Source organism: Gossypium raimondii, chromosome 6 (assembly GCF_025698545.1).
Source record: "Gossypium raimondii isolate GPD5lz chromosome 6, ASM2569854v1, whole genome shotgun sequence".
NCBI classification, from domain to species: Eukaryota; Viridiplantae; Streptophyta; class Magnoliopsida; order Malvales; family Malvaceae; genus Gossypium; species Gossypium raimondii.
In genome coordinates this window covers 6,011,046-6,037,860 of record NC_068570.1, presented here as the reverse complement: position 1 = coordinate 6,037,860, position 26,815 = coordinate 6,011,046, and the positions used below count along the sequence as shown (strand labels likewise).

The 26,815-nt window shown below is 35.1% G+C and overlaps 3 protein-coding genes across 6 annotated transcripts; all 3 read left to right on the top strand.

Moving 5' to 3' along the window:
* Positions 1-9,189: 9,189 nt before the first annotated feature.
* On the top strand, positions 9,190-13,958 carry LOC105774783 (cyclin-A1-4). 3 transcript variants are annotated; one of them, XM_052632214.1, is made up of 12 exons: positions 9,190-9,323; positions 9,447-9,662; positions 10,399-10,741; positions 10,952-11,010; positions 11,731-11,823; positions 12,076-12,209; positions 12,355-12,430; positions 12,516-12,592; positions 12,668-12,701; positions 12,960-13,109; positions 13,260-13,394; positions 13,656-13,958. In XM_052632214.1, exons 2-12 carry the CDS (start codon positions 9,459-9,461, stop codon positions 13,719-13,721), a joined length of 1,371 nt encoding a protein of 456 aa, XP_052488174.1. In that variant the 5' UTR covers positions 9,190-9,323; positions 9,447-9,458; the 3' UTR covers positions 13,722-13,958. The 3 variants fall into 3 exon arrangements, with proteins under 3 accessions (XP_052488174.1, XP_012452812.1, XP_012452811.1); XM_012597358.2 differs by having other exon boundaries at positions 10,874-11,010; XM_012597357.2 differs by having other exon boundaries at positions 9,196-9,323; positions 9,452-9,662; positions 10,874-11,010.
* A 579-nt stretch (positions 13,959-14,537) lies between these two features.
* On the top strand, positions 14,538-18,138 carry LOC105774257 (replication factor C subunit 4). 2 transcript variants are annotated; one of them, XM_052632136.1, is made up of 12 exons: positions 14,538-14,707; positions 14,788-14,866; positions 14,987-15,066; positions 15,415-15,537; positions 15,646-15,710; positions 15,801-15,879; positions 16,049-16,169; positions 16,254-16,316; positions 16,720-16,779; positions 17,112-17,237; positions 17,317-17,419; positions 17,839-18,138. In XM_052632136.1, exons 1-11 carry the CDS (start codon positions 14,664-14,666, stop codon positions 17,416-17,418), a joined length of 942 nt encoding a protein of 313 aa, XP_052488096.1. In that variant the 5' UTR covers positions 14,538-14,663; the 3' UTR covers position 17,419; positions 17,839-18,138. The 2 variants fall into 2 exon arrangements, with proteins under 2 accessions (XP_052488096.1, XP_052488095.1); XM_052632135.1 differs by having other exon boundaries at positions 14,541-14,707; positions 17,317-17,400.
* A 232-nt stretch (positions 18,139-18,370) lies between these two features.
* Positions 18,371-19,804, top strand: LOC105774258 (uncharacterized). Its single transcript, XM_012596682.2, has one exon. The coding sequence runs from the start codon at positions 18,890-18,892 to the stop codon at positions 19,412-19,414; it is 525 nt and encodes a 174-aa protein (XP_012452136.1). The 5' UTR covers positions 18,371-18,889; the 3' UTR covers positions 19,415-19,804.
* Positions 19,805-26,815: the final 7,011 nt, after the last annotated feature.

Sequence of the window (26,815 nt, the reverse complement as noted above, 5' to 3'; positions counted from 1 at the left end):
TGTCCATATAGGCAGAGACACAGGCGTGTGTCTCAGCCGTGTGTAACATACGGCCTAGCACATGGGCGTGTGACTTGGCCGTACGTCCCCTACATATTCAAAATTTCAAAACAGAATGCTCAGAATTGATCACACGGCCTGACACTCAGGTGTGTAGCTTGGCCGTGTGACCCCTGCACCTACACACGGCCTAGCAAACGGGCGTGTGACTTGACCGTGTGACCTAAGTCAGAGAATTACACGGGTATGGACATGAGCTAGGACACGGCTATGTGAGACATATGAGGGTGTCTCTTGGCCGTGTGAGATACACGGACGTGTCTCTTGGTCGTGTGAGACACACGGCTTTGACTACATGGGAGTGTGTCCCCTGCACCTAGGAAAATTTTTAGATTTTGTGAAAAATTCTCTGAGTACCCGGTTTAATCTTGACTTGTTTCTAATGTATATTTTGGGCCTCGAGGGCTCATAATAGGGGCAATATGATTGGTTATGAATAGATTTTGATATGATTGATAAATTATATGAAATGTCTGTTATACATTCTGTAAATTTCGATAATGCTCCGTAACCCTGTTCCGGCGATGGTTACGGGTTAAGGGTGTTACAGGATAATGGACTATGTATGCGTGACTCACATACTTTTACGTAAATAAAAGTTTGAGTTCAAATAGATAAGGAATTGAAAGCTGATGCATTAGGTATACGACTTTTATAGTACGTAGCATCAGTCACAATAACAGAATTCATAGCCTAATAAATGGGTAAATGATATCCTCTCATTGACATTGCATGATAGATAAAAAACAAACATTGCCACAGACCGTTTTATCTTTATGATGAATGTCTTAATTACTTTTTGATAATAATTGATTTTTCATAAAGGAAGAGATAGAAGCACCAAGATAGCGGACTTGATTAAAGCTACTTGAAGAAATAGAAGTACCCAAAGAAGTCAAGCCTCGGCGAGACCAGGCAAATTTGGTCTTTCTTAGTCTTTGCTCTGTTCTCGTTACGCGAAAACGAGCAAAGAAGGGCAGTTGTAGAAGCCCAAATTTGCTGGGCCCATTGTCCAAATAAAATAAAATACAACAAACCCAAAATTCAATCCCAACTACCCAAACCTTAAGCCCAAACCTAATAGCCCATAACAAACTTTCAGCAGCAGCAAGCCCTAGGGGGCCACCCTAGCCCCGCATGCCTCTGCCAGCCTCCCTCGCATGCTGCTGCCGCCATCATCGCCCCTCCACACGTGTCAGAAACCTGCAAAAACCCATAACACGCAAGTAGAAAACAACAAAGAAAAAAGTGACAGTAAAAAGAACGAAAAAAATGAAAAAGAAAAAAGGAAATAGCTTTAGATCGGCTATAAAAGCCGAAAACGAAACTCCTTGTACTCCTTCCGATTTTCACGCACATTAGAAATAAAAAGAGAGCAGAAACTTTTCAAAGGTTAAATGTTTTTACTATTTTTTTATCTTATTTAGTTATTTATTTGTTTTTTTAACTTGATTTTAACAAAAATCATAGAAATAAAGGAGAAGAAGGGTGACCTAAATCGCCGCAAGCCCTGTCGCCGGAAGTCCCTCCTTTGTCGCCGGAATCGGGCTAAAACGGGTGTGAGGAATCTTTTTTTCGGGTTTTCTTTGGATAAGAAGGCTTGGCCTTTGAGCGCGCCGTAAAACGGGGCTGAAACACCCTCTTGCGCAACGCCGGCCACGGCGGCGCTTCGGCAGCTCATGGCCGGAAGCCTTAATTGGATTTTGGGGGGGTTGAGAGAGAGTGAGAGACTCAGTTTTTTTGTTAAAAGAAAATGAAGCTAACGATTTTTTTTGTTTAAATTTTGATATTTATACGGTGTTCAAAACGACGCCGTTTTGATTGTAAGAAACAATAGCCAAAACGACGTCGTTTTACATCTGACCCGAATACCCAACCCGTTTAGCAGAGGATCCGCGCGTTTTGAAGGCCGAATGGGCTATTTGCGCTTTCGGTCCCTCCGCTTTGATGCTTGGTTTCAATTCGGTCATTTTGCCCTTTTAGCATTTTCAATTTTACCCCACTTCTTTCGCATTTGTTTCATTTTGGTCCGCGCAGAACGGTGTGTTTTAATATTGGGGAATATTTCCCGATCAGTCCCTTATTCTTTAAGCGCATCCCATTTTGGTCCCTGGCGACCCTTTTATTTATTTGCAATTTATACCCCGAATTTTAAATTCCATTTCAATTTCATCATCAGTCCATTTAATTTATTTATTTATTAAAAAATGTTCTTTCATCATTATTTATTTTAAGTTTTTATATTTACTATTTATTTGAAACAGTTTTACATATGATTTATTTAAATTTCTTTTATATATTGTTTATTGTAAGCTTATGTATATATTTTTCCAATTGTTATATATATATATATATATATATATATATATATATATATATCTTTAAAAATTGTTTTCTACGTTTATATATATTTTTATTTTAATTAGCTTCATTGTTATTTTAGTTTTTTATTCATTATTTGGATCATTTATTATTTATTTTAATTGTCTCTATAAATTATTTATTTTGAGTTATTATTTTCTTTAAATTGATTTATATATTATTTTGTCTCGTTTGCTTTGATTATTAATATTTGTATTTGATGTGTTGTGTAATTATTACCATCATGTGTATTATTTCGTTTACTCGTATCTACATGCTATAGTGATTCATTCGTTTAATATTTTGGTCGTAAACAATTTCTCCATGTTGTATATTATCATCCCATCGATATAACCCTTCATCTGCATATTGTTTTTAACATTACATCAATTTTTACCCAAATTCGTAAAAAAGAGAAATTTTGGAAATAAAGGCAATACTCGATACTTGGTATCTTCGAGAGAATTGGGCCCTAACGTGCTGGGTTCTAATTTTTTCGTTGAATCTAAATAATCGAGAATGCTCTCTAATAAAAAATAAATAAAAGCTCATTATCGGGATTTCAATATGTTGTGTCCTAACACATTGGATATGACACGTTGTTTTCTCGATACGAGGATTTTTCGAAAATAAAGGCAATATTCCATATTTAGAAAATTCGAGAAATTGTGCCCTAACTTACTGAGCTTCGACTTTTCTCGTGTTGATCCTAAATAACCGAATATCCTTTAAAAATTAAAATAAATGAGGTTTAAATAACAAAAAATAAAAGGCAAGCTTACCCTCAAAAAATACGATGTGTCGTGTCCTAACTTACTGGATGTGACATCTTGTTACTTCGAGATAAGGAAGCATTTTCCATTTTTATTTATTCGAGTAATTTTAAAATAGCAATATAGAGAGGTATCGTATTTTTTTATTTTCGATTTTTTAATTTTCGACACCAAGACATCAAGTAATCAACTAGGTACCAATTTTGGGCGTATCGAGGGTGCTAATCCTTCCTCGTGCATAACCGACTCCCGAACCCATTTTTCTAAATTTCGTAGACCAAAATTGTTGTTTTAACAAAAATTAAATCGTTTATTAAAAACAACCACCTTTCGTTGACCCGATCACACCTCATCAAAAAATATTGGTGGCGACTCCCATGTTCGTTTTTATTTTCAAAATCCAAGTCGACCCCGTTTTATCAAAAAAATGGTGTCAACAGACGTTTCTGAGTAAATAGTGTCAAAAACGCTTTAAGCAGGATGCTTTGTCAGCAGAAATACTGAAAGAAGCTCCCACGTGAACGCGCTTTTGCTACAGTAGCGCATGTTTGGCTGAGGCTATAAATGATGCAAAATTTTTTCTTAGATTGCATAACTTACAACAAAAAAAATTTAAAGAGGCTAAGAAGGATAGAAATTGAAGACGAGTGAATGTATTAGTGCTGTTATTTACTATGATGGTGAGGTTTGCCACACCGAGAACGGTGTTGTTCTTTTATCGGAGAATACAGTGCGACTAATTTTTAACTAGAACATAGATTTGACAGAATTTCGTAAAAAAATTAGGCGTAAAATATTTAGAACGACGCAAATGAAAGTTCTGTCTATTACGTATCGATTTTGTTCTTCTATTGATCCAGTGACATATGACTTGTTCGACATAAAAGGTGCTCGTAGCTTGGAGGCAATGGTGCAGACTCATCTCGTTAGTGGAGCACCCTATATTGAGTTATATGTACAATTTACATTGCCAAATGATGCACTTACGACTGGTGTTCGAGAGGTATACGTGACCCTTACCCGACACTCGGTTAGTGGGTTACAAAACACAAAACAGCCCGTGTTTGGTAATGGTGTAGAATACACAACCCCTGCACAACACTCTGTCGGTGGATGGGACATGTACCTCGGTGGGTCGATGTTTGATACTGGAAATACATATGAGAGACATCCACCGGTGAGGGGACCTCGTACGTTGCAGATGATGGTGGATTAGAAGATGACTCCGATGTGGATCCACCTCGAGAGCCCGGGCCCGATGGTGCAGAAGTTGCATTATTCTCTGAACCGGAGCCTATTCCAACCGAACCTGAAGATGTTGAAAGGGTTCAGATGAAAAAGAAGATCCACGATTCAGGGCATACTCACCTCCAGCCCACATGCATAATGTCGATCTATCTGTAGATGATGCGTTGGAGTTTCTAGATTTACCACACCGGTTGCGTGATCGTACAAGTTCGGTATTGGATTTTGGTGAATTTGAAGTTGGTAATCAGTTATCCAACAAGGATAGTTTTATTGGTGCTTTGAAACAACATAACATCAATAATGACGTTAACTACCACGTCGTTAAGTCCAAAACTGATAAGTTTGAGGCGAAGTGTGTAGTGCAAGACGGTACATGTTCATGGAAAATCAATGCCTCGTTGAGGAAAAGGACAGGGTTGTGGGAGATTAAAAAGTACAAAGGTCCACATACATGTGCTGCAGGTACAGTATTTAGGGTTTCTAAATAATACTGTTATTATGTAATGTTTGCATTAGTTAATGTACTCCGTTTATAGGTATTTCACAAGATCATCCTAAGATGGATCCAGCTATGTTAGCTAGCTTGATACTACCCACGGTGAAGGCAGATCCCATCGGTATTGCCTAAGGCACGTTGCTCCCAATTACTATAGGCAATATCCATCGAAGAGTGAATGACGACAAGTGACCAACATCGGTATTTAGTCTCTATTAATATAATTTCGTTTGTCATTTTAGATTTATTCTAATTGAAAGAGTGGTATGTAATATTTGCTATGAACTTATATTGGCAGGGTATGAAATAAATAAAGATCGTTTTCATGAGATGTTGGTAGTTTTACGTTCAATTAACGGTGAATGCGTGGACTACCTTTGTAACATACCTTTCGGACAGTGGGCATAAGTATACGATGACGGCCTACGATATGGTCATATGACCTCAAACCTGGCTAAATGCATAAATTTTGTTCTAAAAGGAACGTGTCATCTACCGATAACATCGGTTGTACGAGAGACATATTTTCGTTTGGCGACGCTATTTCCAAAGCGAGCAGCGAGTTATGCAGGCCAGATGCAGGGAGGCCATGTATGGTGCAGTACGGTAGTGCAAGAAATTAACAAGTCCAAGGCGCAGGCGAACACCGTGCACACAGTGTGTCACGATCGAGACAACTTATGGTTTCACGTGACAGAGTTTGACAGATCGCACCAAGGTGTTATTGGTGGGCAATATCGTGTACACTTGCGGAATAGGACTTGCGACTGTGGGATGTTTGACGCACTTCGTTATCCATGCACTCATATAATTGTAGCTTGTCAGAATCTCCGTCTGGATTCGATGAGCTATGTCAATGAATTAGAAAACATGTACAACGTCTTGAGACACGTATTCCCACCGGTCCCAGATGAACATAAGTGGCCGTCTGTATCGTTTGCTCCATTTAAGTTGTTACCGGATAGAAAATTACATCACAAACCCAAGGGTCGACCTTGCTCGACTAGAATATGTAACAATATGGATATTCGAGAAATAGCCAATCAACAGAAGTTGTGCGGATAGTGTAGGAACCCAGGCCATACAAGCCGATCATGCCCAAATCGCAATAGTTGAACGGTATTGTAAAAAACTTTATATTATTTACATTTTTTAAATCGAAAATTGGTACAACAAATATTCAGAATATTTACTTATTTAAAATAAAATCTATTTTATTAAAAATATTAAAGTAAATTGCAATTAATTTATTCAAAACAACGTTTTATTTTATTAAATGAAATAATATAGAAATATTCAACATATTGCAATACGTAAAATAATTTCTATTATATTAAAAATGTATAAGTAAATTTCTATTTTAGTACATGAAATAATATAGAAGAATTTCTATTTTATTACATCAAATAATATCAAAATATTCAAAATGTTTGTACAAATAAAAATCAATCTCCGTGCTCACGGATTCAAAGGCCACATGGCGGTTGTTAACGATTCTGTATTGGATTCCTCATTTTCCAACTTCCGGCGGGGTTGTGGTTGCTCATTACCGATTCAGTTCCTCCGTAGGGATCTGGTTGTCGGTGTTGGGACGATGAGCCACCTTGATAGAATAGTGAATGTGGAGGTGTTTGCATCACCAACGGTGAATCTGTTTGAAACCATACGGTGATGGGGTTTGGTAAAAAGAAGAGCTCTCCGACGGTTCCTTTTGCGATCCCTCGTGCGACGCTGGCCTATACATCGGCGGTCTACTCGGCGTAATCGAAAATAGAGATGAATCGGGCCATTGACTCAACCTGCCATAAGACTAGAAAAAGGAAACATATAAGGTTTATGATACATAAAAGGGCTACGATACGCACCTGGCATCGTATGAAAAGGCTGTGCCGTGGGTATCGTCAGTTGAACTACTGGGTCCGGTGACTGTGTCTGTGCTGTTGCTGGGTCTGGTGATTGTATGAGCATTGATGATGGGTTGGGTAAATGTCTGGTCCTCGTTGATGAGCTTGCGTCGTCGTTCCTTCTTCTTGGATTTAAAGGGCCATGTCGTTCCCTTTGGACACGCAATTGCCGCTGCCTCTCCTCTACCGACAGTAAATACGGCTTACCATGGATCCTAAACCATGACATGTATTCCGGCACGCACGCTAACTCTGGAACGATGATCGGTTCCCGAGTTGATATATAATCATACTGATCTTCCAACATTATCTTGGCCAATCCGTATGCAATTGATGTAGGTTGATTTTGTGATGGTCATCCAACACCTCAGGTGCCACGAAAATCGGTTGTCAGAATCTAAATTGCCGTAATACTCTGTCTGACTGGTGCATCTCCACAGTCGTAAAGTTGACCAATGAGACTTTCACATGCCAAGCGTTTGGATTTTGGAAGTACTCATCCAAAATTACTGCCCGAATTGCCGGATCCTTATATGGTGTCCATTAAAACTATATGACCATGATGGAAATATTAGTTATATACTAAATACGGGTTATACAAATCGACTATCTCATGTTGAAAATATCTATTTTATTTAATACTTACTTGTGCTTCCAACCGTTGATCCAATAAAAGCTGTATATCTTCAAGAGAGGTAGGTAATCAAGCATAACTTGTCGGATGGTTCCACCTAATTAAATAAATATTTAGCATTCGATTATATTTTAAATCTACGTAATAATTGTAAAATATAATATAAGATTTACCTCGTTATGAGTGGGAATGTATATGGGTGATCCACTTGATGACGTAAAAATGGAAAGCGAAACCGTGCCCATGACTGCAGTAGTGACAAGCAACTTTCGATTTTTGCTTTATTCGGTTGCGTCGCCCCGCACATCTCCCGGTACAATGTTGCCAACACAGCAGACCCCCGACTAAATTTACCAGCTGCTCGAAAATCAACGAGTTTCAGCAGCCATCTTAAATGTACGAGGTTCGGTGACAAGTCTGGCATCAAATAACTTTCAATTATCTGAAGAATGTATGCCTGAACATATCAGATTCTTTCTAGTTCGATTGAATCATCATCCGGATCCGGGAATGTGTCTCGTAACCAGCCCATCTCGATCCGACCTCCGTTAATATTCTCTAGAATAGCGCCCAAAAGCTCGTAGCATATCGCTCCCCAATCACCAAATTGAAGACCTGGGATCAAGCGTGCTGCCCACCAAAGAATCCCAATTGCAAATTGACATCTTCCAAAGTGATAGTGCACTCTCCACATGGAATATGGAATGTGTGCGTCTCGGGTCTCTACCTCTCAATCAATGCGCTGATAAGTTTAGGGTCCAACTTGCATCCCCGGCCTACCGTTGCCACATGCCAAAAACACGCATCCCGTAGGTAATTCTCTACCAATGGTGATGGAGGACCATGCATATTACGGATATAACATTGCAATATCCAATCTACAGACTTTTATAACAAATAATAAAATATTAATTATTTAAAATTGCATAACTAAAAAAATCTTAAATAATATTTAAAAATTAAATTTAACACTTATCATTTTTATTTGTTCGACAAATATATGCTTGTCATCAATTCTCCAACCATTGCTAAATTGGTACAAATTTTTACGATTTAAAAAAAAAATTCAAAAAAAAAATTAAAACTTTTTTAAAAATAATTAAAAAATTAAAGCTCTTTTAAATAGAAATTTGAGAGGAATTTGAGAGGAATTTGAGAGAATATTAGAGAGAAATTGAGAGAAAGGATTTAGTTATGAAAAAAAATGAAAGGGGGGTTTTATAGTTTTTTTTTACCGTTAGCGGGGGTCACCAACGGTAAAAAAAGTAGCCGTTGATACTGTTCAAGTGCGGGCAAAACGCGTCCTCAAGGGAGCACTTATGTGGTAGAAAAACGCGCCCTTGAGGGAGCGATTTCTGTCCACGTAGGCAAAACGCGTCCTTGAGGACGCGTTTTTCTGCTACGTCCCCTGACATCGCGCTGACGTGGACGCGCTTTAGAGGAATTGGGCCATTCTGGTAAATAATTATATATCGAACCCATTTCAGTAAATTAAAAAAAAAGGTTTTTTTTTGGACGCGTTTTTCTGCTACGTCCCCTGACATCGCGCTGACGTGGACGCGCTTTAGAGGAATTGGGCCATTCTGGTAAATAATTATATATCGAACCCATTTCAGTAAATTAAAAAAAAAGGTTTTTTTTTGAAATTTGCCCTTTTTAACTCTTATCATAAACCACGGTGAAAAAATAATACTCATCGGTTTTTTTTTTAACCTTTCAAGCAATATTTTTCGCGCTTTCTTCAGTGAAATCTTCGTCAAAACGCTCCCTTCTTATCTTCTTCAACAAATCCTTTTAAGCATCAGAACAAGAGAAAAACCCTACAACAAAATTCAATCTCAGATTAGGTGAGAATTTCTTCTCGATTTCTACACTAGTTTTACTCCTTTTTAATTGTTTTCTCCTGTTTTCTTGAGTTTCTTGAAACCCAAGTAACCGATTCTCGTTTCATTTTGTACTACCGTGTTAAGGTTAGGTTTTTGATGTCGACACGAAATCGGCGTTTGGCTTCATCGTCATCATCATCGACGGCGAAGAAGCCTTCGATCACTGGGAATCAGAGCAAAAAGATGGGTGCTGCGAAGACACAATTTAGTAAGAAGAGAGTCGCTCTTAGCGATATAACCAACCAAAGGAATGGGTTTCCAAGCGGGTCACGGGCCATGGTTACTCACTCAAAACCCATGGTTCGTTATTCTTCCACCACTACTTTCATCTTCTTTTTTAATGTTTTTATTTCCTTATTAATTTCTTTTTTTTTCCTTTGCGAGTTTCTTTCTTGAATTATAGGATCGAGAGTATTCTCGGTCAAGTTGTTACTTGTAGATGATGTATTTACAAGATTATGAAAAGGGATTTACCTTTTAGTTTTAACTTTTGGTTCAATAAAGCATTTTCCTCTGTTTAACCATAAACAGAAATGAGGTAATATGTTCTTAAGTTTGTAAGTTACTTGAAATTGGGTGTTGTTGGATGTTGGTATGTGTTTGATAGAAACATTTAAGATTCTCGATGTTTCTTATGTTTGAAGGGTCAAAACCGCATATCCGTGTCTCCTTTGAGGTGTTGAGTATCTGTCCAAAGCGTTGGTACTTTAGGAAAAAAATGAAGAATCGTGTTTTCAACATCATTCCTAAGTCCTAGCAAACAAAAGTCGGTTTTGAGGTCTGGGTTAACTTTCTAGGTGGATGAAGGTTGATGCATGATTGATCCAAAGGAATGCATCTATGTAATGCACATTTGTTATGACTGTATTTATCATTTTAGTAAATTACATTTGTTTGATCATTAATGTTTCATAACTTTGGATCTACTCGCCAACAAACTTCTATGTGAAATTTGTGACTTTATCATCGATATTATCTCCAGAACTCAATTCTTATTTCTACAAAGTCAGAAGGTTAATTACATTTGCTTTTGAAGGTTCCCTGTACCTCCAAAGTTGCCAAGAAGAAGGAAACTTCTACTTTGCCTACCACTCCGAGTTTGGAATCATTTGATGGTGTTTCTTGTATAAATACTATTTGTACAAGAGATGATCACCCTACAACAAAAGTTTCAGCACTTCCTTTGCCAAGCAGCATGGATATCTCTCCATGCAGATCACCTTGTGCTTCCGTTTCTTTGGATGAGACAATGTCTACTTGCGATTCCTTGGAGAGTCCAAAGTTTGAATATTTAGAGAATGAGGATGTATCAGCAATTGAATCGATTGAGACAAAGGCAAATGACAATCTGTACATATCAGAGCTCACACAGAAAGAAGGTCCTTTCCATATCTCATGATGAATATGTTAGTTTAGGCCTAAATATTTCAATCAATTGACTTGATTTGGAAAATAAAATTACTAGTATTAATATTTTTGGCCTGAAAATGCTGTTCTTTACGCCAACCCAGGAAAGATTTCCAAGACAAACATACATTTGGAGATGGGACCAAATGATGATGCTTTTGTTGTTGATGTGTCTTCCACAGATCCACAGTTTTTTTCACCCAGTGTTCATGTCATTTATAAGAATTCGCGTGCATCTGAGGTATACTGTCCTTTTTTCTTTTTCATCATGCCATTGAGGAGCTGTTTGCTTCATTGTTAGTTATATTCATACATGGAGTCGCTAAAAAAGAATCAAATATATTTTTATATTAATATTTTCAGTACCTAGAAAACAAGACTTGCATGGGTATTACTTTATTTCTAGTTGTCTTTCTAATAATCTTTTAGACTTTTACTTTTAGTTTATGTAGAACTGAATTTGCTTCTTTTTATGCCTGTACTTTTGGTATTGACAAGTGATAACAATCTCGTTTGTGGTTAAGAAAAAAATAGTGATTCATACAGTATGTACGGCCAGTTGTATTCTTGATTCCTCAAGTTCAAATAGATTATATTTCAGTTGATTAATGATTTATCTAACTTTTGAACCGGAGGCTATTTGAAGTTGAGGATGTGCATATCTATTATCATTTTTAAAAATTAAATATTCATATACCCTGGAAGTGACCCTATCAAAGTTGTGGCTATTAATTTATTGTCTTAAACTGGGATATTGGTCAACTGGATTATGGTGTAGTTTGTTGTTGTTAGTACATTCTTTGTTATGCTGTTCAAAGTGGGATTGACTGTATTGTATTTGATGCAGAAATAGCATGTATTTATATTTGTCGAATTTTGAATAACATGACTCTTCTTATGTTCTATGTTTGCTATAAGACTCCTGCTTGATATGTTTCATCCTATTCCTGGTGTTTTGTAGGCCAAAAAAAGGCTTTCTACAGACTTCATGGATATGGTCCAGAAAGATATTGATGCCAACATGCGAGCTATTCTCATTGATTGGCTGGTGGAGGTAAGTTATGGTAGGTTGCAAAATACTAGGGCTGTTTATGTAATCCAAGAAATTACCCTTTCGAGCTACTGTTTCAGGGATATCTTTGTATCCTAATGGCCACTTCAACTATATAAGTGGGATGCTTCATTGCATTAGGATAAATTCCACAGCCAATATTGTTAAACACCTGCAACTTAAATGTTATTGTGCAGTTTCCTCCCACCCCTCCTTTATATGAACAGTGATCTTACCTCATCATTTCAACTGTAGGTAACTGAAGAATACAGGCTTGTACCTGAGACATTGTTTTTGACTGTGAATTACATTGATCGTTATCTTTCTGGCAATTCAATTAACAGGCAACAGCTGCAGTTGCTTGGAGTTGCCTGCATGATGATTGCTTCGTAAGATTTCATGGTTCTTTCTTGAGAACTCAGTTCTGACTTAATGTTCCGTGCATGCATGTGCATTTTACGTCCTGTGTGTTTGTGTGGGTAAATGTAGCTTGGTGAGAAGAGGATTTTAACTAAAAAGGTTATTTCATGCCAGTAAATATGAGGAGGTATCTGCACCTCAAGTGGAAGAGTTCTGTTATGTTACTGATAACACTTACTGCAAGGATGAGGTCAGGTTCCATTTAGGATTATTTCCAATCTTCTTTATTCACCACAATCTACATGAACATGTTTTCCCTGCTTTGGCTGCTGCAGATTTTGCAAATGGAATCTTCTGTGCTGAATTACTTGAAGTTTGAAATGACAGTCCCAACAACTAAATTTTTCCTGAGGTAATGCCTCCCTCTGTTTCCATACGATGTGCAATTTATAAATTTATTATTGAAATGATTCATGAAAAATGCCAGGCAATTTGTTTGTGCTGCTGAAATGATCAATCAGGTATCTCTCTCATGGACTAACATATTTAAATTCTTTTTTATTTTTGCTCCACTACTAGGTTCAGTTTGCAATATATTTGGATGTAAACTTGTACTAGTAGATCTTTGATTCCTAGGTACCCTAGTTAAAAAATATAACAAGATGGGGGAACCGTTGCAGTGTTCAATTCATCACGCTTTGCTGTTAATCTCTGTTTTACCTAATGATGTGAAAAAACCGCAGTGATCACTGACAGTGATATTTGGCTGCCTTCTGTAGGTTCAATTGTTGCAGTTTGAATGTTTGGCCAACTACATTGCAGAGTTATCACTTCTTGAATACACTATGCTTCACTATGCTCCATCTCTAATAGCTGCTTCTGCTGCTTTCTTGGCCAGATTTATACTCTCTCCTTCAAGAAAACCTTGGGTATGTTTTCAGGCATAGTTTATTCGTTCTATACTATGTACTGACTTGTTCAGCTATATGTTTTTCTTATCTGATGGCGATTAACTTTGTCTAATTTGGTATAACTTCTGTCAGATGATATATGTCTCTTCTTTTTCATTTGTTGGACAGGATTCTATGTTGGGGCATTACACGCTATACCAGCCCTCTGATTTTGGGAACTGTGTTAAGGCTCTGCATCATCTTTGCCGTAATGGTGGTGGTGCTAATTTGCCAGCAATCAGAGAGAAGTATAGTCAACACAAGGTGAGTAGTTTCTCCATCTGTATGGTTCAAAAATGTTTACGACAATGCTCTACACAGTTGAGGTAAGTTTTCAGTAAAGTCCTACAATATGAACCTGTAAACATGCACTTTATACATATACATATACACACACCTTGTGACTAAGAGATTGTGTAACTTGTAGAGAAATAGATTGATTAATTTCATCATGTTAATGTGAACCTGATATTTCATTATTCTAATATCTGATATGGTCCGACATTGTAATCTTGTCTGCATCAGTACAAATTTGTGGCAAAGAAGTACTGCCCTGCATCAATACCGGAGGAGTTTTTCCAAGATGTGTGAGCAAGTAGTAGAGTGTTTCATTTTTGCTGGATATAATAGTTTTTAGATGTAAAAACGTTGAATTTTTGAAGCTTAGAAAATAGGATCTTTATTTCGCTTCCATTTTTGGGAAAAAGCATCTTTGATGCTGCTGCTGAGCTAGTGAAGTACTTCAATTCCATACTCTTCTCTTGTCTGAAAAACAGTTTCATCATGAATTTGTTTGTTAACTAAATAGTTTACCGCCTCGATTCCGTATGTACATGATCGACAACATCTATGGAGTTAGACTCGGGAGGATTTATAAATTTTTTCCTTTGAAAATAAGAATTTATTGAAATTTTTATTTGCCAATAAATAAGAATTTATTGTAAATTATTATAGAATAAATTTTATAATTCTGTAAAAAATGTAAACGTAAAGCTCATAATCACAGATCTTATTGATGCCATTTTTTCAAAAATTTGCTTCAAAATTTTTTATTTATAAATTTAAAGTTTATTTGTTTCTTAATTTTTTAACTATCTAAAATATGTTTCTAATGAGAAATTAACTTTTAACAGGGTTAAATTATTTAAAACATGTTTCTAACAAGGAAGAATCTTTTAAACTTAATTAAAGCAATCTATTTGATGCTTTTTAGATATTGTGAAAATAGGATTTAAACCTAAAACATTATAATTTTTAAATATTTTGACATTATCATTTTAATCAAAATTATATTTCATTATATATTAAATTTTTAAAATTATTTCATATATTTTTCGCCCTAATTGTAGATATGATATAATTAGTTATTATTATTATTTCAATAGCAACCATCCTTCTATCTATCTAATCCCCAAACCCAACCCAAGAAGCGGGAAACAGAAAAGGAGAAATAATATATAAAGGAAAAAGAAGAGGGAAAAGAGAAGTCGCTTTAAACGCAGGCAAGGCAAGAAACAGGCAAGCAAGACGAAAATGGCGCCAGTACTGCAGAGCTCCCAACCTTGGGTTGAAAAATAGTATTATCTCTTACTCTCTCTCACTTTCATTATTTTTTATTTTATTTACAAAAATGGTAAAGATTTTAGTTTCGTCTCAGTCGGCCAAAGCAAGTGAGAGATGTGGCACATCAAGACGAGGTTGTTCGAGTTCTCACCAACACCCTCGAGACCGCCAATGTAATTTCTCTCCCCTTTCATTCCTTTTAAATATATATATATATATTCATGAGTTCTTTTTTTTTTTTCTTTTGATTACATTGAAAAACCCTAATTCAACATTATTTTCCTTTTTGGTAGTGCCCGCATATGCTCTTTTACGGTCCGCCTGGCACTGGCAAAACCACTACCGCTCTCGCCATTGCCCACCAGCTATTTGGGTACTCTTCCTTTATTTTTTTGGGTAAAATTGTTGTTTTACGGAAGTGAAACTTTGACTTAAACCCTTCATTTCGGATTAAGCTTTTTATGGAAAAATTGTGAATTAGATTAACTATTAGTGTTGAATTGAAGATTACTCATTGTGAACTTTTAAGTTTCTGTTATTAATGTAATGCTTCACTGTAGTTTTGCTGATTTATATGTTCCAGACTTTTTACAATTTTAAACTTAATAGTTGTTGATTGTAGAGTTTATGATGATCTTTCATTTCATTTTACAATTTTATACAAGATTTTTTTTTTTTAACTTCAGTTTGTCTGAATCCAACTGAAACCCAATTTTTGCAGACCTGAACTCTACAAATCTAGGGTGTTGGAGCTAAATGCAAGCGATGACCGTGGGATCAATGTTGTTCGTACAAAGATCAAAGATTTTGCTGCTGTTGCTGTAGGATCTGCTCAGCGTCAGGGGTATGCCCTCTTATTTTCTGGTGAATAAGATTTCTAGTTTGATTGATAGTTGTTTCTTTGCTTCTTTTTAGTGTAACAATTATGTTTTTCTTCCCTTTTATTCTCTAGGGGTTATCCCTGCCCACCATTCAAGATCATTATTCTTGATGAAGCAGATTCGATGACAGAAGATGCTCAGGCATGTTTCTTTTTTCTTTGTAGCCCTTGTGATATTTTTCAAGTCATGTTGACACATGTTAATTTCATTTCACTTAAAACTTCACTGCAGAATGCCTTGAGACGTACCATGGAAACTTACTCAAAAGTTACACGCTTCTTTTTCATATGTAACTATATAAGCAGGTATATTTTCTTTTTTTATTTTTTCCTCAAGTTTCTTTTTACCCTTTTAACCACAGGTTTAATCTGGTAAATTTTTAGCACTTTAATGCTACAACTGACTTGTAAATCACAATGAAAATTTGAGAATCGGAGGGGAATTCTTAGACATTATGTTATTGAATTTTCATAGGATCATAGAGCCACTTGCTTCAAGATGTGCCAAGTTCAGATTCAAGCCACTTTCAGATGAAATCATGAGCAGTCGTATATTGCACATATGTGACCAAGAAGGCCTCAATTTAGATTCAGAGGTATGAACTGGTGTCTTAAAGCTGTTGTATGAGTGATTGTTTGTTAAATGGCCTCTTTACTAAACATATGATGTTTCACTGTAGGCGCTTTCAACATTAAGTTCCATTTCACAGGGTGATCTTCGTCGGGCTATTACGTATTTGCAGGTAAGCCTTGGTTTACAATACATTCTCATTATTTCTGGAAATATGTTGTTCCAAGTCTCATTGCTCTTCTACTGTGTTTTGTTTTGACAATATGATTGTATACTTGTTGCAATTTGATCAAGTTTTCTCTTACTGCCTCGTGTGTTGGTCTTTGGTTTGTTTTGCTGCCTTGTAAATAATACTTTCCCCAAGAAGGGTTTAGCTCTCAATTCCTACTTTGCAGCTGTAATGGTTTAGGTCAAAATGATGATCTATAACTGATTCCTGGAACCATTAGAAATAACAGTTTTATCATGCTCATCTCCTATGATATGTTCCTTGTATTTGTTTATTGGTCATGCTGGTCAACTGGAATCTTTCATCCTGTTGTTGATGCTGAATTTTGTGTTATGAAACATTTCAGGGAGCTGCACGCCTATTTGGATCATCAATTTCTTCCAAAGACCTACTTAGTGTGTCGGGGGTAAGTTATATGATTCATTGACACTTAAGTTTTGCAGTGGCAGTGCGTATTCTTAACTGGGGCCTCCTTTTTTATCATATATTTTCATACTTTTGTCCGATTTAAAATTTGGACATCTATACCTTCTGTCACTCTGTGTTAGCTACCTTTATTGATGAAACAACTAAGAAAGTTGTCCTTTGATGCAACATTTTCTTGCTTGAATATTTTAACTCCCTTTTTATGAAGAAAGCGAAATAAAAAATTTACAATAAGGCACCTTCTCTTTTTCAGATTTTTGTTCTATTTCATTGACCTTGGCATGTCTTGATGCTTAAATTTCTATATATCAGGTTATCCCTGTGGAAGTTGTTGAAGCACTTTATGCTGCATGCAAAAGTGGTAACTTTGATTTGGCAAACAAGGAAGTCAATAATATAATTGCAGAAGGCTATCCAGTTTCTCAGATGCTTTCTCAGGTCTGATTTTTTTGATCCATGATTCGTCACCATTTCTAATTTGTAGATATATCTGATACTAATGTAATGGTTCTTGCAGTTATTTGATGTGGTTGTTGAGGCAGATGATGTACCAGATGAGCAGAAAGCTAGAATTTGCAAGAGTTTGGCTGAAGCAGATAAGGTTACTTTTCCTACATAAGGTTGCTCGTCTACATTTCTTAGTTTTGGTTGTTATAGAAACAGAAGTGAGATTACTAAATTGCATGTTTTTTCTCTATAAAAATCATGCTTAATGTGAAAGATGTTTTTCTTGGGTTGTTTAGCATTAGTCAGCCATGAAAGGTAAGATATGGCAGGGGCGTAGATTTTAAAATTTGTTTGCATCCGCATAACTCTGCTATCTTTAAGGAAATCTGCTTGAGTTATACCTTCCATTATATTTTAACTGATTGAAAATTGACCTATTAAACATGGCTAACTGCATTGTATTAAAAGAGTACTTTGAAAGGTGGCCATTCAATATATTTTCTTCCCCTCTTGTCCATTGTTTCTTTAATATTTACTTGTATGTATAATCAGTTTATTGGTATATATCTTATATTTCATCCTTGGCATGCAGCGTCTAGTTGATGGTGCGGATGAGTATTTGCAGCTGCTGGATGTGGCCAGCAACACAATGCGAGCTTTGTGTAACATGCCACAGGAATTCTCTTTTGAAACTTAGCGGGAAAGCCCAGTGTGAGATGGCAGATACTTTTGAAGACAAGGAGAGATTCTTCAACCCTTTGGACTGTAAACTGGTACATATTGCAACAAACCTGCTTTTCAAACTTTCTGTCATGCCTGATTGTCATAGATGGGTCCATCCTTTTGAATCTCTTGTCATTTAACATGGATTTTGTGTTAGTTCTCTATTTAACTTGTCTCTAGTCTATTGCTATAGACGATGAGTCTTTAGCACTCCTTTTTGCATGCCAGAGTAATAAGATTGTTCTCCATTCGAAGCTAATCCTACCGTTTGCAACAGGCTTGTCACAGATATCATAGCATTTGATGACAAGTACTGACATTTTGAAGGGAAGAACAAAATATTATTAGTGGAGCTCTCAATTATAATGTCTGGTGGAGCCCCTAAAATTCAAATCTCCATAGCTCATTACCACTGTCCCGGGTTTGTCAATTGGTCTGGTCTCTGATGCCTAAGATTGCCCCCTTGCAACATAGAGATTTGAGAGTTTTTATTCTTTTACCATTCTAAATTGACAATTCAAAAAGAAACCCAGAGTTCCAAAGTCCACAATCCATCCCAAATCAAAGCAAAATATCCCTCCTATTCTGGAATTGTAGGCTGAAAAGTCGAAGTACCGACTGATGTTTAAATCGTATACCTCAAGATGGTTGAATATCAAATTGAAATTTTAAAATAAATGAGAGATTGTAAAATAAACTGGTATTTAAATGAACCAGAAAGGGTCAAATTCAAATAAGCGGTTGGACCCATCAAGCTTACCAGCCCCACCTTCATGCCTTTAATCCCTCTTAAACGTTGTCCTTCATCACCCCAACTTTATATATAAAGGTGAAACACCACCACTCTGTATATAATCAAAGCTCTGTTTTATATTTTATCAAGTCTCAGTTACTCTGGGTAGTTATTTTCGGTTAAAGAAATGGCAGTTTATGATTCCTTCATAAAGCCAGGGGCTGTTCCTTTTAAGTGGGAGATCAGACCCGGTGTTCCCAAACAACCACAGAACCCAAAACAGCAACCTCGGCTGCCTCCATTGCCGCCGCCACCACCACCCTCACCTTTTATAAACAACCAGCGTTCATCACCAAATTTATCAGGACCACTTTGTCCTCCACAAAAGCTTAAACCTCCACCTGCTGGATCCTACTTGCTCCTAACTTCGGAGCCCCAAACTCATTCTTTTAGGTCTACACCACGTTCCCATTCCGAGCGTTGGCGGTTTGATCGACCTGTCCAAGTGCATCTTGAATGTGTTTCACACGGATGCTTCCCCTCACCATTGCTTAGGCGAAAAGGAAGCAAGAGGAGGAGCCAAAAATCTGAACCTGACTATGTTTCTGATCTTGAGACACTGTCGCGGTGGTTGGTGTCAAGTCGGAAGTCACTGTCACCGTTCTATGGCTCACCGATGTCTTCCTTTTTATCTTTTAGGTCATCGCCCTGACTCGTGGCTGATGTTGAATGGGCTAGGTTTGCCCTTTTTTATGGGGAAAAGAAGAACAAAAATAGAGTTGGCATAGCTCTTCTTCAACCAATCATGCCTTGCATTAATTAAGGTTTTATGATTCTCTGTTAAAATTGGTTATCATTTTTCCATATAGGTAAAAGTATTATAGAAGCCTTTGTATTAGAAGTTAGATTGTATTTTATCTCATTTGCTTAAAAAATGAGCAAATTAGTATTTATACGTTAAATCAAAAAATAAATTGGTCCTTTTTGTTATAAATTTTATTCCTTTGTATTGTTAAAAACTGACATGACTGACAAATTAATTAGACAGTGACGCTTGGCGTGTCACATGTACCTCATTCAGATGTACAAAAATAAGTTTTTAACAGTAGAAATGAATAAATTTTTTAATAGAAGACCAATTTATTCTTTAGTTTAATGTACACTGATTAATTTGCTTATTTTTTAATTAAAAAACTAAAATATTATATCAAATAGCCAATGATACGAAGCCAAGCAAAAATCCAAGATGGAGTAACTCCAAAATTTAGATGATATCTAATAATGAAAATCCTAATATATTTAATGATGGAATTTGAAATATGATGTTAACTATTCAATATCGTTTTGACAAATATTAAAACATATTTTATGGTCAAAAGTAAAGATCCTTTAATAAGAACTTTGATAAAACGGAAGTATAATTTAATAATTTAAACATGGGTATTTATATTTTTTATCAATTTGATTATTAATTTTCTAAAGTTAAACTTGACTTTTACTTTTAATAAAAAGTCGAATTTGACCATTAGCCATTTAAAAAGAGTTAAATTGTTGGCCTTTTTAAAGGAAATAACGACAAAAACATTAAAATTCTAAAAACTACATCTCGAATGACAATCCACATGTACTTCATGTTTTTTTTTTGAGTTTTTATGAACTTTTTTATAATTTTTTTTGAATTTTAAACATGTAACATCCCTGAAGCCCCCTGACACAGGAATAGGCTAATACAAAACCACACGTGTTAGAAGTTTTGAAATAAATAAAATAGAAATTATCAATGTTAAATAGGAAGGTAGTTGGATACCAGAAGGAATTGAAGATACTTGTGTATTGAGAAAAACAAATCTGAAGTATTAACTAAATTTTAAGAAAGTGAAAAGTGTTGGGCCAAAAGTGAGAAAACTAAAAGTATAAAAGATTAAATTGAATTGAAAGTAAATAGACGAATGATTAGAGGTGTAATATACCAAGAAAGTGTCGTAAATGAAGGATGGAGAGAAAGTTCAAGGGCAAAATGGACATTTCATAAATTGATATTTATGAGAAAAACTCTCATAAATTGTGGCACATTCTAAGCCCTTGGATTTTGATGAAAATTATGAATAAATATGGTCCATTGGATGAAAATAATTATGTTCGGATTTTTATGATATATTTTAATATTTTAATTATATAATGGATTTTTATAAGAGAATATAATAGAGTTCTCTCCATTTTCTTCTCTTCCAACGCCATCATCATTTTATGAAAGGAAAGTTTTCTTTCTTTTATAATCTGACCCTTTCCACCATTTTTAACAAAACCAAGCAAATCTTTCAAAATTTTCTATAGATTTTTAGTAAAATCAATAGAGAAACTTTATGACAAGTTTGGTTTCATGAGAAGAGAGAATATGTTCATCTTGGAGGAGAGAGAAAATATAAGAAAAGGTTTGAAGTAAAGAAGCAAGGCAAGACTGGTGAGGTTTTGTCACGGATTTCCTATTACTTTCATTCAAAGTGTGTGAAAATAATATTTTTTTTATAGAAAAGAGAAGGTACATTAAGCCTTAAATCAACATATTACATGTAGGAATTCCTAGTTTATCTTCTAAAAGCAACTTTCTAACAGAAAACATGGGAAAAGCAATGATTTCAAGTTCAGTCGCACTAGACAGACAAGTTCGTGCCAGCCAATCAGCCACCATATTATCTTCCATAGGGATGTACTGGAATTTAATAGCTTGGAAATAACTACACAACATCTTAACCTTTCGAGCAACATTCAAACTTATGTGTATGTGGTATGTTAATAAAGTGAAAGAGAAGAAAAGTGATTGTCAAAGGGTTGATGAAGGAAAGAGGTAGCAAAGGAGTGAGAGAAGGAAAGAGGAAATAAATCCAAAAATTTAAGTGTAAGTACTCCAAGAATTTTGTCTTACCCAATTAAATCTAAGTGTAGGATATATTTAAGTTGTTATAATGATTGTATGATTAAATTATTTGAGAATATGATTATATTTATTATGAAATTAAATAAGAAGTATTATTGAAATGAAATAAATTTCAATGATAAAGTGAATATATTAAGTGTAGTGGAATTTTGGTAAAAGGGACTAAATTGCAAGGTGTACAAAAGTTTTATATGTGAAATAAATAAATATGTTAGTGGACTTAAATGAAGTGTTTTATGGTAGCGAGTTGAAATTAAAGTGATATTGAAGTGGATTTATAGTGGTTATGAAATTTCATATTGCTAAAGACTAAATTATAAAATATTCAAAAGTGATCGTGTACTAAAATATTATAATAAAATATTTAAATGAAGTGATATATGGAAATGAAATGTATTTTCAAGTGAGAATAAAGTGATTATTGAATTATATGTTAGCAATGACTAAATTGAAAAGATTGTAAAGTTAAGTGTAGTGAAATTGATGTAAAGATGACTAGTTTGCAAAGAGTGTAAAAGTTAGAAGTGTGAAATAAAAATAATTGAATTGAGAGTTTAAATAAAGTGTTTATGATAGTGAATTTAATTCTAATTGATATTAAAGTGATAATTTAATGAATATTCATTTTCATGAAAATAAGGACTAAATTGTAATGAGTGTAAAGTTTTATATGTTATTAATTGATAAGTGATAACGATGAAAATGACAATATAAATGCCCAAGTAGACAAGATACGAACATGTTGGATATAGATTACATACAATTAGGAAACTTTCAGCGTGCATAGTGATAGTAACAGTTCGATGCAAATCAGTGATAGTGGCATTTTGGTGCAACTTAATGATCGTGGCACTTCAGTGCAACATAGTGATTGTGGCTCTTTGAAGCATTTCAGTGATTCTGCGCTTCGGTGTATTTCGATTTTCTTTTTGTATATCTTGTAATACCCCTAACCCATATCCGTTGCCGGAATAGGGTTACAGAACATTACCAGAGTTTACAGATCAAGCACAAACATTTCATATTATTTCTCATTCATATCAGAAATCAACCATAATCAATCATATTGTCCCTTATATGAGCCATTGATGCCCAAAATACACTTTAGAATCAAGTCGAGACTAAACCGGAACTCAAGAAATTTTTCGCAAAACTTTAAAATTTTTCCAAGGTGCAGGGGACACACGCCCGTGTGGCCAGGCCGTGTAGCTCACATGGTTAAGAGACACGCCCGTGTCTCAGGCCATATGGGCATTCGAAGTAGGGCACATGACCGTGTTCCAGCCTGTGTCCAAATTAGGGTGCTCTCTAACTTGGGTCACACGGCCAAGCCACACGCCCGTGTGCTAGGCAGTGTGAACAATTTTGAGCATTCTATTTTGAAAATTTTAAGATGTAGGGGACACACGGCCAAATCACACGCCCATGTGCTAGGCCTTGTGTCACACACGGCTGAGACACACGCCCGTGTCTCTGCCCATGTGGACGAAAATAGGTCATTTCCAAGGCCACATTTCTCACCCGAACTTGGCATCACCTAACCAAACATTTTTGGACATCAATAGACCATAATAAGGTATTCAACCAAACCAAAATTAAGCTTATTACTTAACATATTACCACAACCATTCAAGAATCTTTACTTACCAATTTTAAACCAACCATCAATATGTTTATAAATTAACCATCATTCAACTATACTAGCACACGTTAAACTTGATAAGGCCATTACTCACATCAAAACATGTTCATCACAAGCCATTCCAATGGCTAGTTACAACCAAAACATTTTCATGCCAACATTGGCTAATTGACCTATACATGTCATTATAACCATAATGGGTTTATTATATGTATACTGAAACAAGCTGATGGATAGTGTATGATATCTCCACCAAGCTTCCAATCCAATGAGCTTTCGAAGTACTATAAAACAGAGGAAATAAAACAGAGTAAGCATTTAATGCTTAGTAAGTTCGTATAATGGGAAATTAACTTACCATTTATTTACATATAAGGTAAGCATACAAAAATACATCCAAAGCAAATTGGCTAATAGCCTAAACACATAACTTTATCAAACATGTTAGTCATCTATTTCACTTGAATATCAAGAAACATGTATGAGCTCATCAAACATCAAATTCCCAAGTATTTCGAGTATATACAGATAATGATTCATTTCGAATTCATATATTTTCTCATGTCAGGATTTTGCCTGTTGAATCATTTAAAATATCGATGGATACACGGGTAGTACACACAAAGTGTATAAATCTGTAATCCAGCAATTCATATTCGAGAATGCTCATACGAGCACATAATGGGAAGCTCATGTGAGCCATGTAACGGGAAGCTCCAGAGAGCCATTAATGGGAAGCCATAGAGAGCCATTAATGGGAAGCTCATACGAGCCAATATCGAGAAAGTTCAAGGAAGCCAATATCGGGAAGCTCCGGAGAGCCAATTAATCGAGAAGCTCATGACAGAGCCTTTAATCGGGAAGCTCCGAAGAGCCATATATCAGGACACTCATAAGAGCTACGGTGTGTCCACAACACATGTAGAATCACAACCAATCGGGATGCTCCGAAGAGCTATTAACGGGAAGCTCGCAAGAACCATATAACGGGAAGCTCATGAGAGCTAATAACGAGACGTATTTTTAAGTTGTGGTGTGTCCACAACACATGCAGGACCACAACTAATTTGAGAACCCTGTATCCATCGAATTTCATTTATTCAAATGAGACTTAATATTTGTTGGACATTGTCAGATATGTGTCTGATTTTCATACATGTCAATTTCACAACACACATACATAACATTCAATTCAAACATATAGTTATACAATTTAGTTACACGAACTTACCTTGACAAGTGTTCGTGTACGCAAAATCTACTAATCCAACACCTTTTCTTTTCCTTAATCTAACTCCGTATTTGGTCTATCCGGATCTAATTGAGCCAAATAAGTTTGCTAGAGCTCAAGCTCTCATTAGGGTTTTTATGTTTTAATTTGGGAAAGATGATATAAAATGATGATATTTCTTATTTAATTAATTTATCATCTTTTATTATTTCATCTTTCCAATTTAGTCATTTTCTTTATTTAATTTTCCTATAATGAATCATCATACTTATCTACTAACTCCTCTTAATGGTCTATTTGCCATATAAGGACCTCCGATTTTGAATTTCATAGCTATTTTAGCTACTAGAATTCAACTTTTGCATGTTATGCAATTTGGTCCTTTTATCAATTAAACATATACATTTCTATCATAATGCAGACCTAATATTAAAATAATTTTCCTTCCGGTCTCGAATTTGTGGTCCCAAAATCACGTTTCAATTTCACTAAAAACGGACTGTTACATATCTTGCTTGTTCAGTTCAGTTTACTATAGGGAAAACGAAAAGTGTTAAGTGAAATCAATAGTGAATTGGTAAGTGAAATATGGTAAGATTGCAAGTGAAAATAAACATTTAATGATTATTTAGCTAAATTCATTATGTTATATTTAAAGTATTGACATGTTAAATTTAATTAAGATAATGGTAAATTTAAATTCTCGATGTACTTACTAAACTTTTACAAGCTTAATCGTTCTTTTCTAACGCGTAGGTGAAAAGATTAATTTGAAGCATTTAGCGAGGATTCAATTTCAACACATCTCATCACATCTCAAGGTCTAAAAGTGAATATAAAATATTTATTTTGGAATTAGTTATAACATGTACATAGGTATTGTTAGGATATTTATGAGTATCAGTGAAAGAAACTTAAAGAAGCTTGAAGAATATGATAGTGTAGGAAATTTTGTTTGGTTATGTCTTGAACATATGATGATATATATATGTTACTTTGAGATGTTTTAAGGTTTAAATTAGTTGATGGATGTTTGGGAATGAATTGGATTGATCATAGCATGAAAATGAATGTTTTGGGAATGATTTAGGTCCCTTACAAAGAAGTATCGATACTTGTATAACTTGTATCGGTACAATTTCTCCAAAGAGAAAAAATGAACAGTGTCAGTAGTGTTGTACTGATACTTGGAATAGTGAGTATTGATGATGTAACGACTCAATTTTCAGCGATGTCGAAAAATGCAGTTTCAGGACCTCATTTTCGTAAACCAAGTTCGTAAATATTAAATAGAAATATTTACGAAGTTAGTATGTTGATGAATTGAAATTTGATTTAGTAATTTAGCCGAATTTGTGACTAATTAAATTGAAAAAGTTTAACCGCTATAGATTTTTAATTAGAATAAGGCTTGGGGACTTAGATATCAATTATCCAAAGGATTAAAATGACAAATAAACCTATTTTAAATGGATGATAGTGAGATGTGATGTTAATTGTCATTATTTTAAGTTAATTAAATATTAAAGCCTAATTAAGCATGATTAAGTTAATTAATCAAAATTAACCATAATATAAATAGGAAATGTTAGTGGAAAAAGATGGAAATCATCATCTTCTTCAACCTTTCTCATCGTCCACCATTGAAGAAAGCTTAGAAAAACCTAAGTTACATTCGACCTTAATTACAAGTAAGTCCTAGCCATTCCATGGATTAATTTGATCAATTGGTGAAATTTTAGTAAGTTGCCAATGTTGAGAATTGAATGATTTAAATGTGAAATTGATAGAAATTAAGCTTAGTTTAAGAAAATGACTAAATTATAAAGCTTAATTGTTAGTTTCATACATTAGGGACTGAATTGAATAAAATAAAAAACTATTATGAAATGTTGGTAGGAATAGAAAGTAGAAGGTGCCTAATGAGTAAATGTGAAATCGAATTTTAATCTGAAGTTTTAGATTGGAAGTTATGCTTGTCCCGATTTTAGGGACTAAATTGAATAAATTAAAAAAGATGTATAAATTGATATTTGGTTTTGAATTGACTGGAAATTGATTATGTGATATGTTTTATGAATGTACGTAGCTAACGTCAACGCGGAACCTTTGAGAGGGAAAGGAAAAGTGAAAACGAGTAATCGAAAACTCTGGTTTGTAAATTTATGATTTATGGTCGTATTAATTGATTGCATTCTCATTATATCTACATTTGGGAATGTCAAGGTGTATATAGCAATAATATGACCTATTGGATTGAGTTGGAATGTGAATTGCTGAGAGCGGGGACTTAAATGAATAAAAT

What these genes read in the sequence shown, in the direction of transcription:
- LOC105774783 (XM_012597358.2), top strand. Translation starts at nt 9,459, where the DNA reads ATGTCGACACGAAATCGGCGTTTGGCTTCATCGTCATCATCATCGACG. An exon ending in CTGCTGAAATGATCAATCAG is followed by an intron (nt 12,702 to 12,959) that starts GTATCTCTCTCA and finishes TGCCTTCTGTAG; the next exon opens with GTTCAATTGTTGCAGTTTGA. An exon ending in AGAAGTATAGTCAACACAAG is followed by an intron (nt 13,395 to 13,655) that starts GTGAGTAGTTTC and finishes TGTCTGCATCAG; the next exon opens with TACAAATTTGTGGCAAAGAA.
- LOC105774257 (XM_052632135.1), top strand. Translation starts at nt 14,664, where the DNA reads ATGGCGCCAGTACTGCAGAGCTCCCAACCTTGGGTTGAAAAATA. An exon ending in GGATCTGCTCAGCGTCAGGG is followed by an intron (nt 15,538 to 15,645) that starts GTATGCCCTCTT and finishes TTTATTCTCTAG; the next exon opens with GGGTTATCCCTGCCCACCAT. An exon ending in AGATTCGATGACAGAAGATG is followed by an intron (nt 15,711 to 15,800) that starts CTCAGGCATGTT and finishes TTAAAACTTCAC; the next exon opens with TGCAGAATGCCTTGAGACGT.
- LOC105774258 (XM_012596682.2), top strand. Translation starts at nt 18,890, where the DNA reads ATGGCAGTTTATGATTCCTTCATAAAGCCAGGGGCTGTTCCTTTTAAG.